Genomic DNA, 20,763 nt, shown 5'->3' with positions numbered 1-20,763 from the left:
ACACACAACAAAAATGAAATTATATGCTAATTACTATAGCAATACACACAACACTATCAATCAGTAAAAGTAATTTCAAATATAATTTATTAGTAATAGATGAATTATAAGATTATGTCAGTTGTTGAATGGAAGAATTCATGCCACACATTCCATTCATGAAAGTGTTCTCAGGTTTGAAAAGATGAGAAAACTTGGTAATGGTGCATAAAAGGAGACAGGAACTTTTAAACACATCAGAAGTTGGCACACGCATCTCTCAATTTATGTATGGAAGCACAGAATTAATACAATTTTCAATTATATTTTATGTTTATTTTTTTTTTTTTTAAACATACTTATTTAAAAAGATATGCAATGAAAAAAATAAAATAATTGATAAAAAAGTTTGTATTTTTATAAATTTGTGTTAATATATTTTTTCAAACATATTTAAGTTTTTTTTTTCAAATATTGTTAGTTTTTTATTTAAACCTGCGAAATCTATTACAATCTTTTTTATCAATTTTTTTAATCGCATATCTTTTTATCAATGTTTCAGTTTTTAATTGCATATCTTATCAAATAACTATGTTAATGTTATATATTTTGTAAAACTATTTAAATATTTTAAAAATATATTTATTTATAGAAATATAAAAAAAACTATGAATGTGTCACATTCTTAGCAGTTTAAAAAAAGAAAATAGTTTAACAGTTTAAAAATGTGAATATTTCACATGTTAAAAGCACTAAATTCAAACAATATAATAAGTTTGAATAGATTACACAGGTTTAAATAATAAAACCAACTATATTTGAAAAAAAAAAAACAAAAAAAAGAAACAAAACTTAAAAATTTATAAAAATATATAAACGTTTTTATCAATTGTTTTTATTTTTTTTAATCACATATCTTTTATGCAATTAAAGAATAAAAAAATAATTGATAAAAAATTTACATATTTTTATAAGTTTTTATAAGGGAGTGAAAAGAATTTACAAAAAATATAATGGAAAATTGTATTGATTCTGTGCTTTCATACTTAAATTGAGAGATGCATGTACCAACTCCCGGTGTGTTTAAAAGTTCCAGTCTCCTTTTGTGCACCATTATTGAAAACTTAAATTTTTTCAAAGATCCCGTTATGTGGAACTTAATTTGGATGGAAATCAAAAGAAAACTTGAGCAATAAAAATTTCACAACACCTGACCCAGTTTAAAGCAGTACCAAGAAATTCTAAAATGTTTTCTAAACACCAGCGACTCATATTTACATTAATTTTTCAATAATTATTCATATATTTATATTGATATGGTTACTTTCATTTCCCACCTGAAAATATTTTGGAGGTGAATTGACCTCCTCATTGAACTGGCAAGTATTTTACTTTTTTATTCAAGTAAAATATATCACAATATTCACATGGAACACTAAAGTAAAAAAAATATTTTTCAGATATATTTAATTTGCATAAATTAAAGTATGAAACTAACAAGGAAAAGTACATGTCTTTTTTTTTTCATATTTACAGTTCAAATCGTAATTAAGTGAAATTTTGAGTGTACTTTTTTAATGATACTTATTTAAATAATTAAAAGCCAATTTAAAGAATCGAAATAAAGTTAATATTAAAATCAATGCGAATCATATTTTAAAAGAATCTTATATATTCTTGCAATTGCTGGCATTACTATTTAGCTGCACACTCAAAATCAAGTAGAACTTCTACAAATAGTTTCTGTTTTTAGAGAATTTTCCACTTGTAGAACATGTTACTACAAGGATGTTTAATTGCAGACTACAGTACGGCCGTTTTCATTGGTGTCAACAAATATTTGTCAAGTCATACTGCGATTTAATCATTAACTGAAAGTCATACTATCCTTGTCTTTGGGTAGATTTTGGCCTACCTTGCTAAGTAGTAAAGTATTATTACAAAAATGGTTTAAAATCAATAACCACAATTAGTATTTCAGTCATAAAAAACAATTTCTTTACCGACTGCAGCTATAAGGGAAGTAACTTGAGAAATCGAGATGGTTAATTCTTTTATCGAATTATTGCTAAATTTAGCATGTTTAGATGATTTAAATTAAAAAAAATTATATTGTGCTATTTCATAACCGTCTAGAATCTTCTCAGATTCAGAAATATGAATCAATATTACAAATATATTCTTCATTGAAGATTTTAATAAATAAAATAAAAAGGATTTTCATAAAATGTTTTTAAAAATTTTTCTTGAGATCAATTAAAGTGGCAGCATTACCAAAACATAACATACATTGTTGATCTTATAAATTATAATTAAATTTCATATATTACTTGAAATACTTAAAATTTAAATGGATTTAAAAAACTTTTATGTATGTGAAATAATTTTTCATTAAATGTTGATTTCAAAATGTTTGATAAAAAAATTATGATTGGATTAAATTTTTTTCATGTTTTTTTAATTATTTTTACATAAATTTTTAGGATATTGTTTTATAACTTGCTGTGTTGTCTGGTTGAGAGGATAATAATTCAAAATTTTTCATTTATTTTTCAGATCTAAAGAGAAAAAAATGTTAAACAATTTCTTTTATATATAGGAAGAGATACAAAATAGCCTCAAGTGTTAAAGTGTTTGGAGAGTTAGAGAGAACAGACTTTAATAAAAGCAAAAGGGAGCAATTTTTTTTTTTTTTAAAATAGAAATATCTCCAGACAAAACATGAAGCAACTTAATGTAAGGAGCTTGTGATTCTTAGAAAGAAGCTATTGGATTAGGAAGCTGTATTAAAATGAGGTATCGAAACAGTGAATTGATGGAGCTCACTATCCTAACGAGTCAAATGAGCTGGAAGAAAGGAAGCAGGGAATAGATCAAATAATTCTGAAGAACACATGCTATAATAGTATTTATAGAAAAGAATGAGACTAGCAACATCCTGCTTGTCAGAGAGAGAGGTTAGAGAGAAGAATAATGGGAAGCATTAAATTGTAGATACATTTCTGTACCTTATCAAGAACCCTCAAATAGGCCAGAGATTCACCAGCCCAAATATGACCATACTCCGCACATGGTCCGATAATAAATTAGTAGATGGATTAGCATCAGGTGTGAGAAAGTGCTTACAACCTACTTTATGAGAAGCAGAAACAGCAATAGATCTAATTATGTACTTCAAAAACGATCTGATAAGAAAGAAAAACCAAGAAGTTTCAGATTTTATTTTTCCTAAAGAGCAGAGGCCATCCAAGAATGTCTTAGGAAGAAAAGGGACACGTCTACAATTAAAAGACACAAGCTGCTAAGTCTTAACAGGATTAAATGAAACGAGCCATTTTGTACCCCAATCTACAATTGAACCCAAGGCAACTTTTACATCAACTGAATATTTCAACTGATCCGAGATAGACAAGAGCAGGAGAGTGATATGATCAGCATAGATGCTAATCTTCTGAATAATATTCTCTGGAAAACCATTGATATAGAGAAGAAATGTTGAATCTAGAATAGATCCCTGAAGAACACGAGCATTGATCAGAAAAAAGAACAAAGAGACGCTATTTACAATTACTTGTAAGCTTCAATCAGAAAGAAAAGACCTAATAATGTCAAGAATCTTACCACCAATGCCATAAACGTGAGGTTTGTAGAAAAGATTCAAATGTCATACTCACTGAACGTATTAAAAATGTCAAATGCAATGTCCAGACTTTCCAAAAAATTAACAAGCTTGCCATTGACCAACTTGGCTAACAGTACAATACTTAGTCTACTCAGGTCGATTACTAGCATTAAACAAAAGAAACTAAAAACAAAAAGAGTAACAGAACTGAGATAAACAGAGATAGAATAATTTCAAGCAAAAAGTTCCGGTGTACAATGTTTAAGAATAACAGAAATTAAATCAGAACTGAAAACCTTAAACTGGTGAAGATAAAAAAAAAACCCTAGCAACCATCTGAGTGATGATGACAGCGGCAAAAGAAAGATCAGTTTTTGAAGGAAAATCAGAAAGAATAGCACAAGAGTGATTAAAAGAACAATTGCCAGAAAAATGACGACCTAAGAGATCGGTTTTATTCTTATAAGACAAAAAGAGTAGGAATAGCAGACTAGCTATTAATAGACTAACAAAACTAGTAGATTCTTCAAAAACCACATTCGTTGACCTTTTGAGATGAGATACAACTCCTCTGAGAATAGCCAGACTTAGCCTCAGAGATTGCTCTCTAACAGGCATTGTAGCATGTTTAAAAACCTTAAAACTATCTCAACGATACTAATTATAGTAATGGCTATGAAGGCCAATGGTAGCAGCACAAACACATGAAAATCAGGGAGGAAAATGAGGTTTGGTTTGAAACTAATGATAAAGAATGAAAATGTCAATTATAAAACAAAGAAACTAATGGAACAACAGCAACACTATAGGACCCCTTGATAAGTCACAAAGGAATCTGCGAACCACATCCTAGTCACATATAGGACAAAGATAGGACCCCTTGATAAGTCACAAAGGAATCTGCGAACCACATCCTAGTTAGTCTCCATGTAGCTAAATGTCTTCTATAATATAAATCTCACCTGTCTGTTTAAATGTATGTATGTTTGTATGCCTGCCTAAAACTTTTGACAGAGGCGATGGATGTTCATGAGATCAGTATCGTTTTGAAACTTAACCCTTCGGATGACAAAGAAAAATTGTCCAAAAACATTAATTCCTTTACCCTCAACTGGGCACTTTTCTACAGGGAGGGGTCGCTTTTATTGCTGATATTTTCTAAAGTCATCTCCTCTTTTTGATTGACTAGCCTTAATTTAAGCCTTTGTCATTTCCGGTTTGGTGATAGACACAACAGCAAAGACGTCATCTTTTTTTTCACATTCTTTTCCTCCTTCGCAGTACAGGTTTGAGGTGCCTGCCTACGACCACTCCCCCCCCCCCCAACACCCGGCCATCCAGGCTAGTCTTATAGAAGGGACAGTCAACAGAAAACTTCACAGAAATCAACCCAAGATGAATAGCAGCATGCAGATCAGAAGAGCTAGATGGAGGAGAATAGGAAATTAATACACCATGTGCAAACAAGTAAAGATGGCTGAAATTCGTGAATTATCAGAAGAGCCTATGGGGAAGGGGACAATCTGGGAGAGAATGATGAGCATTAAAGTCACCAATAACAAAGATGGATATTGACAGATGAAGCTGTAATGCATTATCGGTAATGCTGGATATAGTAACAACAAAACAGTCATTGTCAGAAGTGAAAAAAACTTTTTTAATGTTGCTTTACCATCCAGATATATTTTAATGTTGCTTTACCATCCAGATATATTTTAATGTTGCTTTATCATCCAGATATATTTTAATGTTACTTTACAATCCAGATATATTTTAATGTTGCTTTACCATCCAGATATATTTTAATGTTGCTTTACCATCCAGATATATTTTAATGTTGCTTTACCATCCAGATATATTTTAATGTTGCTTTACCATCCAGATATATTTTAATGTTGCTTTACCATCCAGATATATTTTAATGTTGCTTTACCATCCAGATATATTTTAATGTTACTTTACAATCCAGATATATTTTAATGTTGCTTTACCATCCAGATATATTTTAATGTTGCTTTACAATCCAGATAAATTTTAATGTTGCTTTACCATCCAGATATATTTTAATGTTGCTTTACAATCCAGATAAATTTTAATGTTGCTTTACCATCCAGATATATTTTAATGTTGCTTTACCATCCAGATATATTTTAATGTTGCTTTATCATCCAGATATATTTTAATGTTGCTTTACAATCCAGATATATTTTAATGTTGCTTTACAATCCAGATATATTTTAATGTTGCTTTACCATCCAGATATATTTTAATGTTGCTTTACCATCCAGATATATTTTAATGTTGCTTTACCATCCAGATATATTTTAATGTTACTTTACAATCCAGATATATTTTAATGTTGCTTTACCATCCAGATATATTTTAATGTTGCTTTACAATCCAGATAAATTTTAATGTTGCTTTACCATCCAGATATATTTTAATGTTGCTTTACAATCCAGATAAATTTTAATGTTGCTTTACCATCCAGATATATTTTAATGTTGCTTTACCATCCAGATATATTTTAATGTTGCTTTATCATCCAGATATATTTTAATGTTGCTTTACAATCCAGATATATTTTAATGTTGCTTTACAATCCAGATATATTTTAATGTTGCTTTACCATCCAGATATATTTTAATGTTGCTTTACCATCCAGATATATTTTAATGTTGCTTTACCATCCAGATATATTTTAATGTTGCTTTATCATCCAGATATATTTTAATGTTGCTTTACCATCCAGATATATTTTAATGTTGCTTTACCATCCAGATATATTTTCTCAACATTTAAGTTATCATCCATCTCCATTGTCTTATACTTCTTGCACACAAATTGGTTGCCATCTGTGATTCTACTCTACTATAAATTGATGAAATCATGAACAATATGATGAAATAGTAAAGTTTATTACAGTTTTGCATTTTTAAGATGAGCTATGAATGTTTGTATTATTTAGATTAATCGGATAATTGTTCTTATCTGGAGTGTTATCTGCACAAAGGTTCGGTTGATATTATCTTTGACACGTGTAAAAGTCACCATGTTTTTGACACGTGTAAAAGTCACCATGTTTTTGACACGTGTAAAAGTCACCATGTTTTTGACACGTGTAAAAGTCACCATGTTTTTGACACGTGTAAAAGTCACCATGTTTTTGACACGTGTAAAAGTCACCATGTTTTTGACACGTGTAAAAAGTCACCATGTTTTTGACACGTGTAAAAGTCACCATGTTTTTGACACGTGTAAAAGTCACCATGTTTTTGACACGTGTAAAAGTCACCATGTTTTTGACACGTGTAAAAGTCACCATGTTTTTGACACGTGTAAAAGTCACCATGTTTTTGACACGTGTAAAAGTCACCATGTTTTTGACACGTGTAAAAGTCACCATGTTTTTGACACGTGTAAAAGTCACCATGTTTTTGACACGTGTAAAAGTCACCATGTTTTTGACACGTGTAAAAGTCACCATGTTTTTGACACGTGTAAAAGTCACCATGTTTTTGACACGTGTAAAAGTCACCATGTTTTTGACACGTGTAAAAGTCACCATGTTTTTGACACGTGTAAAAGTCACCATGTTTTTGACACGTGTAAAAGTCACCATGTTTTTGACACGTGTAAAAGTCACCATGTTTTTGACACGTGTAAAAGTCACCATGTTTTTGACACGTGTAAAAGTCACCATGTTTTTGACACGTGTAAAAGTCACCATGTTTTTGACACGTGTAAAAGTCACCATGTTTTTGACACGTGTAAAAGTCACCATGTTTTTGACACGTGTAAAAGTCACCATGTTTTTGACACGTGTAAAAGTCACCATGTTTTTGACACGTGTAAAAGTCACCATGTTTTTGCTGGAAAAAAAAAAAAGAAAAGAGAGGTTAGCTGTACACTCCAACGTTTCAAATTTTTGGATCTCGTTGTAAGTAAGTTTAAATAAATTATAAAGATAATAAAATCATCAGGAAACTTTAGGGATATAATTTCTAACTTATTATGATTAAAATTTTAATTAAATTCATCAACCAATTGTAAGTTCTTAGAAACATAACATTTACGGAACTAAGAGGTTGCTGGTTTCAGTATGGTCAATCACGTGTCTCATGTTATCTGTTTATTTTTAATGAGTTTTTAAATTTTTTTCATATGCTGTCATCATGACTGATAATAATACCCTTCAACGTTTCCTGATAATTTAATCTTAATAATTCATGCAAACTTACTTCCAACTAAGATCCAAAAATTTGAAACGGAGTGAAGAGCTGACCTCCTCCCGCCTCCTATTTTTTTATCCTGCCAAAACGTGGCAACTTTTACACCTGACGAAAGTCAAGGGTTATATCGACCAAAAGTTGTGCAAATAAAACTCAAAATGAAAAATTCTTTTGATTAATATATATACACACACACACACACACACACATATATATATTTCCCAAATCTCCGACTTTAATAGAAGGAAGACTTAAACTTGCTGCTATGGTTTCAAATTATCAGAAATAACAGTAAGGGAAGATTTAATTCCAAGTATTTCTCATGTTATATCTCCTCCTCTTTTAGAAATCGGGTACGATTATGAATATCTCCCGTATCAAATAATCCTTATACACTGTGAAATTTATGTTTGTAAAACCAAAAATGGGAAATATAACATAAGAAATATTTGGAATTAAGTCTCCCCTTGCTATTATTTAAGATCATTTGAAACCATAGCAGCAAGTTTTAGCGTCCCCTTCATCAAAGTCAGAAGCTCTAGGGAAATATAAGATATTTTGCAATTCATATGCAAAACTAAGAAAACAAATGGCTATGACTGAAACATTTTATGGCTGTAAAGTGCCAAAAAAATAGGCTCTGGATGATGGATGATCCCCTTAATGTGCAATAGACCACAATTCAGATCATTACCTTTCCAACAAGCCTTCATTTCTTAAATTCTGATTAATAGTCACTGAGATTTCAAACTTATAAAATTGCCCCAAAATGTGATATATATATATATATATATATATATATATAAATAAAATGGTAGCCAAATTGAATATTAAAATGCCCATATCTTTGGTTCCATGCGACAAAACTACATGAAAATTTGCAGGCTTTTCGAAGTTTATAATACTATTCTATGATTACAATGTTATGACAATTGGTACAAATAAACCTATATTTTCAAACCAATAAAATATGCCAAAATTTGTCTACATTTGTATATATAGTGTCCTGGCAGGCCAGCTTCAGTTTCGCTGCTTTGGGATGAATTTTGCTTAGGGATTTTTTTTTACTTAGTTGTCTCCCTTGTGGCCTTGTCAGACCACTAATATATATATATATATATATATATATATATATATATATAGAGAGAGAGAGAGAGAGAGAGAGAGAGAGAGAGAGAGAGAGATAGATAGATAGATATAGATATATTAAAATACATTGCATCATTTTGATATTATAAATATCTAAAACTGAAGCTTAAAGAGTCTTAAGAAGAAAATAAAATTCAGGGAATCTTGCTTAATTGGTGTCTAATGTGTAGGAGTAAAATCAATGAAAATCTAATAAATCTGATTGTGCCCAGAAAATGTCTCCTAAAAATCTTTAAAATTCTCTAAAGAAATGTAAATTTGGTGAATATTTATTAATAGATGCCTAATTAGATGTTAAAATTTCACACAATATGAGGAATCTGAATTTTCACAAGAACTTCTATCTCCTTGCTACATACTTTGCATGAACTAAAACTAAACATAGCCCACATTTAGACTGTTTACGTCTAGCAGCTGTGTTATACATAATGACAGGTTTATTAGTTTAGAATTAAATCTAATACATACATATTGTTTACCCGGCGTTGCTTGGGTGTTTGGCGGTGTATGTTGAGAAAAATAAAAAAGTGGAAGTAGGCATGCCGCAAAGGCAGAAAAGAAAGTGAAAACCTGACATCTTACCGTGACGTGACATCTTACAATGACGTGACATCTTACCATGACGTGACATCTTACCGTGATGTGACATTTTACCATGACGTCATGACGTGACAGGAAGTGTAAAGCGTTCAAATTTAGCGATGTCAATCAAAAAGTTGACTTGCAGAAATGGATAGTTTAGTGAATGAGTTCACGCAGGCGCAAAAATGAACATCTGGCTGTAGGCCAGTCAAGCTTCCTGCCGTATTTGTTTCCCCACGATGTTGGAGAAAACCAGCTCCCCCCAAAAGGGGGACCTCTGGCAGTGTCTTAATGATTAGCAATTCTCTGATATGAAGAGTTTCCCCCACATTGATCAAAGCTGGTTGCTTTCAAGACATGCCGGCCCGGAAGGCCGACGGCGTACTTTCGCTTCGATTAGTTTAACTTTATTTATACGAGAAAGACAAACAAACACTTGAAAACAGGGATTTTTTTAAAACTCAATCAAAATAAATGTAGAGACGATGTCAGTTTTCGAATCTGAGAAATTATAATCTGGGAAGTAGAAGGAAACTAAATTATAATCTAGGAAGTAGAAGGAAACTTAATTATAATCTAGGAAGTAGAAGGAAACTTAATTATAATCTAGGAAGTAGAAGGAAACTTAATTATAATCTAGGAAGTAGAAGGAAACTTAATTATAATCTAGGAAGTAGAAGGAAACTTAATTATAATCTAGGAAGTAGAAGGAAACTTAATTATAATCTAGGAAGTAGAAGGAAACTTAATTATAATCTAGGAAGTAGAAGGAAACTTAATTATAATCTAGGAAGTAGAAGGAAACTAAATTATAATCTAGGAAGTAGAAGGAACCTAAATTATAATCTAGGAAGTAAAAGGAAACTAAATTATAATCTAGGAAGTAGAAGGAAACTAAATTATAATCTAGGAAGTAGAAGGAACCTAAATTATAATCTAGGAAGTAGAAGGAAACTAAATTATAATCTAGGAAGTAGAAGGAAACTAAATTATAATCTAGGAAGTAGAAGGAAACTAAATTATAATCTAGGAAAGAGAAGTAAACTAAATTATAATCTAGGAAGTAGAAGGAAACTTAATTATAATCTAGGAAGTAGAAGGAAACTAAATTATAATCTAGGAAGTAGAAGGAAACTAAATTATAATCTAGGAAGTAGAAGGAAACTTAATTATAATCTAGGAAGTAGAAGGAACCTAAATTATAATCTAGGAAGTATAAGGAAACTAAATTATAATCTAGGAAGTAGAAGGAACCTAAATTATAATCTAGGAAGTAGAAGGAAACTAAATTATAATCTAGGAAGTAGAAGGAAACTTAATTATAATCTAGGAAGTAGAAGGAAACTAAATTATAATCTAGGAAGTAGAAGGAACCTAAATTATAATCTAGGAAGTAAAAGGAAACTAAATTATAATCTAGGAAGTAGAAGGAAACTTAATTATAATCTAGGAAGTAGAAGGAAACTAAATTATAATCTAGGAAGTAGAAGGAAACTTAATTATAATCTAGGAAGTAGAAGGAAACTAAATTATAATCTAGGAAGTAGAAGGAACCTAAATTATAATCTAGGAAGTAAAAGGAAACTAAATTATAATCTAGGAAGTAGAAGGAAACTAAATTATAATCTAGGAAGTAGAAGGAAACTTAATTATAATCTAGGAAGTAGAAGGAAACTAAATTATAATCTAGGAAGTAGAAGGAAACTTAATTATAATCTAGGAAGTAAAAGGAAACTAAATTATAATCTAGGAAGTAGAAGGAAACTAAATTATAATCTAGGAAGTAGAAGGAAACTTAATTATAATCTAGGAAGTAGAAGGAAACTAAATTATAATCTAGGAAGTAGAAGGAACCTAAATTATAATCTAGGAAGTAAAAGGAAACTAAATTATAATCTAGGAAGTAGAAGGAAACTAAATTATAATCTAGGAAGTAGAAGGAAACTTAATTATAATCTAGGAAGTAGAAGGAAACTTAATTATAATCTAGGAAGTAGAAGGAAACTTAATTATAATCTAGGAAGTAGAAGGAAACTTATTATAATCTAGGAAGTAAAAGGAAACTAAATTATAATCTAGGAAGTAGAAGGAAACTTAATTATAATCTAGGAAGTAGAAGGAAACTTAATTATAATCTAGGAAGTAGAAGGAAACTAAATTATAATCTAGGAAGTAGAAGGAAACTTAATTATAATCTAGGAAGTAGAAGGAAACTAAATTATAATCTAGGAAGTAGAAGGAAACTAAATTATAATCTAGGAAGTAGAAGGAAACTTAATTATAATCTAGGAAGTAGAAGGAAACTAAATTATAATCTAGGAAGTAGAAGGAAACTTAATTATAATCTAGGAAGTAGAAGGAAACTAAATTATAATCTAGGAAGTAGAAGGAAACTTAATTATAATCTAGGAAGTAGAAGGAAACTAAATTATAATCTAGGAAGTAGAAGGAAACTAAATTATAATCTAGGAAGTAGAAGGAAACTAAATTATAATCTAGGAAGTAGAAGGAAACTTAATTATAATCTAGGAAGTAGAAGGAAACTAAATTATAATCTAGGAAGTAGAAGGAAACTAAATTATAATCTAGGAAGTAGAAGGAAACTAAATTATAATCTAGGAAGTAGAAGGAAACTAAATTATAATCTAGGAAGTAGAAGGAAACTAAATTATAATCTAGGAAGTAGAAGGAAACTTAATTATAATCTAGGAAGTAGAAGGAAACTAAATTATAATCTAGGAAGTAGAAGGAAACTAAATTATAATCTAGGAAGTAGAAGGAAACTTAATTATAATCTAGGAAGTAGAAGGAAACTAAATTATAATCTAGGAAGTAGAAGGAAACTTAATTATAATCTAGGAAGTAGAAGGAAACTAAATTATAATCTAGGAAGTAGAAGGAAACTAAATTATAATCTAGGAAGTAGAAGGAAACTTAATTATAATCTAGGAAGTAGAAGGAAACTAAATTATAATCTAGGAAGTAGAAGGAAACTAAATTATAATCTAGGAAGTAGAAGGAAACTTAATTATAATCTAGGAAGTAGAAGGAAACTAAATTATAATCTAGGAAGTAGAAGGAAACTAAATTATAATCTAGGAAGTAGAAGGAAACTAAATTATAATCTAGGAAGTAGAAGGAAACTAAATTATAATCTAGGAAGTAGAAGGAAACTTAATTATAATCTAGGAAGTAGAAGGAAACTAAATTATAATCTAGGAAGTAGAAGGAAACTAAATTATAATCTAGGAAGTAGAAGGAAACTAAATTATAATCTAGGAAGTAGAAGGAAACTAAATTATAATCTAGGAAGTAGAAGGAAACTAAATTATAATCTAGGAAGTAGAAGGAAACTTAATTATAATCTAGGAAGTAGAAGGAAACTAAATTATAATCTAGGAAGTAGAAGGAAACTAAATTATAATCTAGGAAGTAGAAGGAAACTTAATTATAATCTAGGAAGTAGAAGGAAACTAAATTATAATCTAGGAAGTAGAAGGAAACTTAATTATAATCTAGGAAGTAGAAGGAAACTAAATTATAATCTAGGAAGTAGAAGGAAACTAAATTATAATCTAGGAAGTAGAAGGAAACTTAATTATAATCTAGGAAGTAGAAGGAAACTAAATTATAATCTAGGAAGTATAAGGAAACTTAATTATAATCTAGGAAGTAGAAGGAAACTAAATTATAATCTAGGAAGTAGAAGGAAACTTAATTATAATCTAGGAAGTAGAAGGAAACTAAATTATAATCTAGGAAGTAGAAGGAAACTTAATTATAATCTAGGAAGTAGAAGGAAACTAAATTATAATCTAGGAAGTAGAAGGAAACTTAATTATAATCTAGGAAGTAGAAGGAAACTAAATTATAATCTAGGAAGTAGAAGGAAACTTAATTATAATCTAGGAAGTAGAAGGAAACTAAATTATAATCTAGGAAGTATAAGGAAACTTGTAAATAAATGTAACCTCGTCGAGAACCTCCACGAAAAAAAAATGTAACCTCGTCGAGAACCTCCATGAAAAAAAAAAAATGTAACCTCGTCGAGAACCTCCATGAAAAAAAAAAAATGTAACCTCGTCGAGAACCTCCATGAAAAAAAAAAAATGTAACCTCGTCGAGAACCTCCATGAAAAAAGCCTTTCGTGGACATACACAAACGCGTGCACCCATTTAGCCTGAGTGCCGGGCATTGCCCGGGTGTTTAGAGTTGTGTGTTTGAGCAAAAAAAAAAAAGTTGTAGTAGGCAGGCAGGCTCGAACCTGTACTGCGAAGGAGGAAAAAAAAAAACGTAACGTCTTTGCTGTTGTGTCCATTGACAAACCGGAAGTGATGTAGGTTTCAATTAAGGCTAGACAATTGAAAAGGGGGGATGACTTTCGAAAATATTTGTGAAAAAAGCAACCCCTCTCTTTAGAAAAGTGCCCAGTGTAAGGTGAAGGAATTAATGTTTTTGGCCAATTTTTCGATATTTGTCGTCCAAAGGGTTGAGCTCCAAAATGATACCTATCTCATGAAAATCCGTTGCCTCTATTGAAAGTTTTAGACAAACATACATTTAAACATACAAGTGAGATTTTATATTATAGATGACAGAAAATATATGCTAAAATATTCCTTAGTTCAGAGAAAAAAATAAATAAAAATTAAGTGATTTTCTTGTTGATTTTTATTTTAAAGGTATAAAACCTTTAGCAGTTGTTGTGGCGGACTAAGTAATTTTTATAATAAATCATAACCGAGTAAATTATTATTTTACTAATAATGCAGGCTAACAATAACAAATAAATTGGCGAGTCAGAAACAATGTTTGATTTGTTGTAAGCTTATTTGATCTGACATATATATATATCAAATGGAATTAAAGAATAAGATAGATTCTTTACATAGAGATTTTCCAGGATATAAGAAACTCAACATATGAGGGGGATGGAGCATAAAGAAAGAAATTACAAAAATAAATATAGCTATTTTTCAGTTCAATAAGGAAAAACAGCAATGCTCTTTAACCTAGGTATTTCAAAGCCTAATGCTTCTCATCAGAAGAGGAGAAGAAAGCTAGATAAACAAATTACCGAATTTCCATTACTAACGATTACTTTATTGTCCAATTGTCTACTGTACACTCTTTAACCCTTATCCTCGAGTGGCCTCTTGGCCTTGATAAGTGGTGATGCCTTTGTAAAAAAAGATTACAAATATAGCGAAAAACATTAATGGGAAGAGCTAAAGTAGAAGTTAAAGGAGAGCTGTCTATGAAGATAATGTGGGATGGTGGGTGGGGGTGGGGGTGTTGGGAAGGGAGATAAAGAAAAAACATAGGCATATAAACAAATACATAAATGAAGAATACAAATAAAGAAATAGGATAAAAAATCAAGTGATAATAAATGAAATAAAAATAAAGAATTTAGAAAACAATGTTCCAAGCGATTACATAAGCTTATAGCATATATAGATTATAGCATATATAGATTATAGCATATATAGATCTGATTAAAACTGGAGGGAGACATCTTGATCAGGCAGATGTCCAAGGAATTTGGGAGATAACATCCATTCATAAGGTGGGTTTAGCTGTATGTTGACAAGGATGTTAAAATGAAATGATTCTAGGATATAAATTCAGAATTTTATTGCAGGAATCTTCCAGAGTAGAGATGGAATATCATCTCAGAGTTCAATGTAAATCACCCAAATTTATGGAAATCAGAGCCGTAAATATTTAGAGAGAAAAAATGGATCATTAGAGCGTGAGTGGGAAAGGCGATGGTCTCTCGGGGAGAAAGCGAAGCAAACCAGTCAGCGTTTTGGACTGTCAAGAGAACCACGTGATGTTATCGGCACTTACTTTTGAGAGGAGGTTTAAGTAATTGAGCAGTTCGTGAACTTTGACGAAACATTTTAGCTGGATATCGGCTGTATTTTTATATAGCGATGTTGAACGCTGTTGTGAGAATTAAACTGTGCAGAGTTTTGTTTTGTGTATGCAGCAAGAAAAAAATGGAGATATAAATTTCCGAGAGTTGAATTGATTTTTTGAAAAAAAAAAAATTTTTGTACCTCAGTCTGGAAGGAATTCATACTAAACTGAACAAATTTTAGGGTAGTTCAGTTGAGGATAATTAGAAACATTAATTTTGGCGGTTGGACTGACTTTTGGAGGAATTTGAATTTTGCCTCAGTCAGGAAGGATTTCTTAAATTCTGAAATAAGGGCCAAAGAGGCCGCAAGACTGAATGAAAATAATTGGAAATAATTATTAGCATCACCGAGTGAAGTGTGGTACACTCAATTGTGCGCAAAAGGTGATGTATTATTTTTAGATGGATTTTTCCATTGCGAGTAAATCAGGTGCGTGATAATTGAAAGAAAAGGATAGCGTTTCTCGTGCAATAGCGAGGCGTTAACTGCCAAGTTGGTCTGGTGACATGTGATTGGACCGATCAGGTGAGGAGATAACTAAGGATGAAAAATCTCCTCAGCGGAGAAATTAGAAACGATAGAGAGCAATTCGAAAGTGCTGGCACCGTTGGCGAAAATAGTGAGTCTGTGCCAAATGTCACCAGGGTGGAGGTGACGGAGTTCAGGGCCAGTTGAGAGGATTATTTTTCCAGGTGCAGATATTTAGAGGAGAAGTGACCAATATAATTGACGTCATAATGACAGGACTGTAAGAACTGGACTATCTGGGGTAGACATATTTTAAATTGTTGGCTGTGGCCGGCGGGACAGTCGCTGATATTAATCTCGGAACATGTATGTGCGCAGTGGCCCCGGGAAGGTTGAGAGACGTATTATTGAAAATACAGGTTGATTTAAGGTTGCCTGTGGACCTCGTTAGACAGGTACTACAGTGCTATGTTGCACTGGGGGTGCGTCACGCTGTCGGAAGGGCAGAGGCTCAGAGAACTATGTCCAGTGTGTGCAAGGCAACTTTTCTGCTATTCATTTATTGCCAAATAAGCATTTGATTTGCCAAGAACCTATTTCTTCATTAGGCTGCTGTATTTAATACTAGCGGGGGTACCCGGCGTTGCCCGAGTGTTTGTTTCCGGGACGGGGGGGAGTTTTAAAAAATGTTATGGTAGGTAAGTAGGAAGGATCAAACCCGGAGTCATGAGTAAAAGTAGGAAAATAAAGTGTGAAAAAAAAACAAAAAAAACAAAAACATCTGCAACGTTAACAGTTCGGCCACCAAGAAAAGTCCATTCCAGTTGTTTGGGAAAAAAAAAAAAAAAAAAAAAAAAACGACTACGGTAGGTCGGCGCGAACGTGAAAATATAATGTGAATTGTCCAGCACGCTAACCACTACACCATAGAGCACTGCAGCTTAGTTTAGTGATTTTAAATAACTTCACATGAAAGAACTACGAAGCCAAACCGGTGTTCTCTTCTCAACTGTTCCTTGTGAACGATCCCCAAACGGTGTTAAGTGGTGGCAGGGGGAGGAGGAATTTATTAGAGAGAAAATATTTTACCACTTCCATTGATCTTAACCGATTTTGGCCGTGACTTCTCAGCAGAAAAAGTATAGTAATCTAAGATTATCGAGGAATTTGAGAAATAATAAGCCTATAACACACCTCAGATATTGTTCTGCCGTTTGTGCATATTATATTTGCATGAAATATCTTGATTTTTAATCCTATTAATGTCAAAATCAGACGGGGAAAAAATGAGTTCATTTTATTTATATAGAGATTAAAACTATTGCACAGAAGTTTGAGCCATCAGACAGGTGTTCTGAAATTTCAATTTTGAGTTTGAATCCAAATTATACCGCTTTCAAAGAATTCATTATGTGATGTGACCATCCCAGGGGGCAATTGGGCTCCCCACGGGGGGGGGGGGGTAAAGACTCCCAAAATGCTGGAGAAGCCGTGCAGATATGATTTCTTTTTATTCTTTAATTATCATCGATGCGCCTGGGCAATGGCAAAAAAACTTGCTGAGAGAAAGATTGGATTGTGATTTTCATTGTTATGAAAATCGTTGACAATATCATTTTTTTATTGTACACAGAATCAAAACCGTCAGTTGGCGCAGAGTTGAAGCTGAAGTTTGGAGCAGAGTTTGAGTGCAGTTGAAGAGTTGCCACACCCCTCTCTTCCCGCATTATTCCACCGCAATACCGAGAGAAATCAACCCATTGACTCAGCAGAGTCTGTCAAAATCAACATTGAACTATGGACAATTGTATATAACTATATATTTGTATATCTTATCTTGAATTTAATCAGTGGAATAGAGTTGTTTTTTCTTTTGTGTGCATGAAATTGTTTTCCTTCCAGCACGACAGATGAACGACATATCAACCCGATAACGAAATTAAGATGAACCAAATCGATTGACGGGTCCTGCCACACTAAGACACCTTGCTGATCTGCGAAGGACAGGTCACAATTATAGAATTTCAACGATTCATAGATTGTTGGTGAGAATATCATCTTTTAACCGGCATTTACAGCATCAACATTTGAAATTTTAAGTAAACAACCTTGTATATTCTTTGTACAAATTATTGTTCAGTTGCTCATTGGAAGCAACAACTTCTCTGAATTGAAAATATACGGGGCAAATAAGGGATTCTCATAAAAATGTTTTTACTTACAATGTTCATAGAAGTCAGTTTATGTTTTTGTTCTTTTCAATCCGATCTGTCAACTGTGTCATAAAGGCAGTACAGAATGGTGTGCACTTAGTTCATCTGTTGCCCATGATGACAAAGTAAAATATCAACATTTCTAAGTGTAGACTATGGACAGATTGTAAATCTGTCAGTTCAATGACTTCACACAAAATGAAAATGTCATTCTCTAATTTTTTTTTTATTACTGAGTCACCATTTATCAAATGAGATTGTCAACTGAATTACGAGAAAACTGAAAAACGTGAATAGAATGGGAAAAAATTGATTCAAGATGGTTCAGCAGGTATTTAATCTGTTGACACTGGACTTGAAGATGACAATGCAGGGAAGCAGTCATGTGGTAACGAGTTCCCCAAATGGGAAAGTTTTGGAAAGAAACTCTCCATGGAAGTTCTATTTGGTTGAATGTGAATAAGAAAAAAAAGTACTTTGCAGTGGTGGTAAATAGAGGAGTTCACATTTGAGTAATTAGCTGGATTTTCCCATACAAACCTATTAATTTTCATTCACTATGATACATCAATGCAGTAGTTATACAAATATATTTCAAAGGGATATTATAAATTATATTTACTGGCTGTCCAGTCATTAATTATGATGTAATTGTAGCTAGATGAGTTCTTGCTGTAAATGTTTTACAGAAACCAGTGATTGGAGCTCAGTTGATCATTATCCATGGAAATCACAATAGAGTAGAGAAAGACAAGCAACATCTCCTGTGAGAAAGAGGTTGTAGGCAAGAGAAGAGATCATTCCCACTGGATTGTGTAGAAAATTTTGTATTCTGTTACAGCAAAAAATAAAAAAAAAATAAAATAAATAAAATTTAAAAAAAAAAAGTTCTGAGCAGCAGTACTTCATCTTCAAAAGTATCTGACTCTTATACAGGTAGACGATTGTATCAGACGCCAGGTGCTTCTGGAGTGGTACGATGATCTAAAAAAAATTTCTAACAACCTTAACAGCTTTTTTATTTCAAGACTGAGGCATAATCAGTCCAAGCAAGAGTCTTCCTCAAAAAAAGAGTCATTCATTTCAACTGAGGCAAAACTAGTATCTGAGTGCTGGTGGAGAAAAGATTGGTTTTTGAGGTGTGAAATGTAAAACATCACTTTTCCCCCAATGCACTATGTGGTCCATTTTGAAATTGGCAAGATCTTGATTTTCTTTGACGTGCTGCAAAGACACATCATGTGCATGGATGTCCACAAATGAGTTTAGAATGTGATTTAGATCATTGATGAGGATGAAGAAAAGGGCAAAACTCAAAATAGATCAGATTTCTGCACATCAACTACTTTTATAGATGTATCAGAGTGAAAAGATTTGATATTTGGGAAGATATTTCAAGATATTCCATAATTAGCAACTCTGTACAAGACCCTATCAAAGGCTTTTGATATGTCAAGACTTTTCATCCCCAAAAAAGATTAAGTAAATTGTTTTTGCTGGGACGGAGGGTGGGGGGACATAAAAACGAACTGAAAACCTGGATGTGGCATAAAGTTTGCGTAAAGTTTATTCCACAGAAACACTTTCATCAAACTCACACCTAACCATTTGTCTAAACTATGGATAGAGGTGAATCCTCATCACATATCGGTCTATATTAAGATGCAAAAGATCGATCATCGGTATATTTGGCATGGTGTTACATCTATTCAGTATCCTGTTCGCTAATCAGAAAAAGTTCAGATAAAAAGAAGGTAAGTGAAGGAGTGAAAAGAAGTGTCGATTTAACACTTTCTAACTGCTAATTAAACAAACTCCAAATGCAATTACTGAAAGTGGAATATTATTAGTGGATTTGATAAAATGATGAATATTGATTAAGTCAAAGTGTAAAGTTAGCATATTAAGATATTTTCAATTCTGGAGAAAAAGTATCTTCAACTTATAAAGTTGAAAACAGTGTTGGTAATTTAAAAAAGTACATAGAAAAATTGAAAAAGAAAAAATATTGCAAAATGGAATTGAGCAATCTATCAACTATTATATATTACTCTAGATTAACTCCAATATGAAACATTTGTTCACATAAATCCTGTCTGCTCTAAATAAGTGCATTCTTATGAAAATTTCATATATATATTTTAGCCTAAGACAGCCATCATTTTGTGATCAGAATATCAGAAGATTTAAAACAGAATTTAATAATTGAAGAAATACTGAACATGAAAAAAAAAAAAAATAGTGCAATAACTCACTGGATCTGCAGTTTCCAAGCTGTTGAAAATAGATTCATTTGAGTCTCCTCCTGTTTTGTAGCTGAAATCATATATTCGCTTTGGATATTCACAAAATTAAACAAAACTATCAACAGAGAATAACGGTAGTTATTATGAAGAAAGAGAGAAATATTGTTTATTGTTGACAGAAATAAAGAGCTATTTTATGGTTATTCAGGAAAGAGAGCAAGACGGAAATGTAGTTATCATAAATTGAAAAGAAAAAATATTTCTTTAGGACAGTTCAAATTTCCTAAGAGCTCAAAAATTAAATTTTCTTGATAATTCTATAGTTATACAATTTTTTTTTATTA

General features: G+C 31.6%; 1 protein-coding gene across 1 annotated transcript in view; it reads right to left on the bottom strand.

Annotated features, from left to right (window-relative positions):
* The window catches only part of LOC145239863 (protein Mis18-alpha-like), a 100,661-nt gene that overhangs the window by 12,041 nt on the left and 67,857 nt on the right, over positions 1-20,763 (bottom strand). The window contains exon 5 of the mRNA XM_080103431.1: positions 20,429-20,489. Within this exon, the coding sequence (XP_079959557.1) occupies positions 20,429-20,489 (61 nt within the window). The remainder of the gene's footprint in view (positions 1-20,428; positions 20,490-20,763) is intronic.

This window comes from Euprymna scolopes, chromosome 19 (genome assembly GCF_053919585.1).
Source record: "Euprymna scolopes isolate OS-2025 chromosome 19, ASM5391958v1, whole genome shotgun sequence".
Taxonomy (NCBI): Eukaryota; Metazoa; Mollusca; class Cephalopoda; order Sepiida; family Sepiolidae; genus Euprymna; species Euprymna scolopes.
This window is presented reverse-complemented; position numbering and strand designations above follow the sequence as displayed.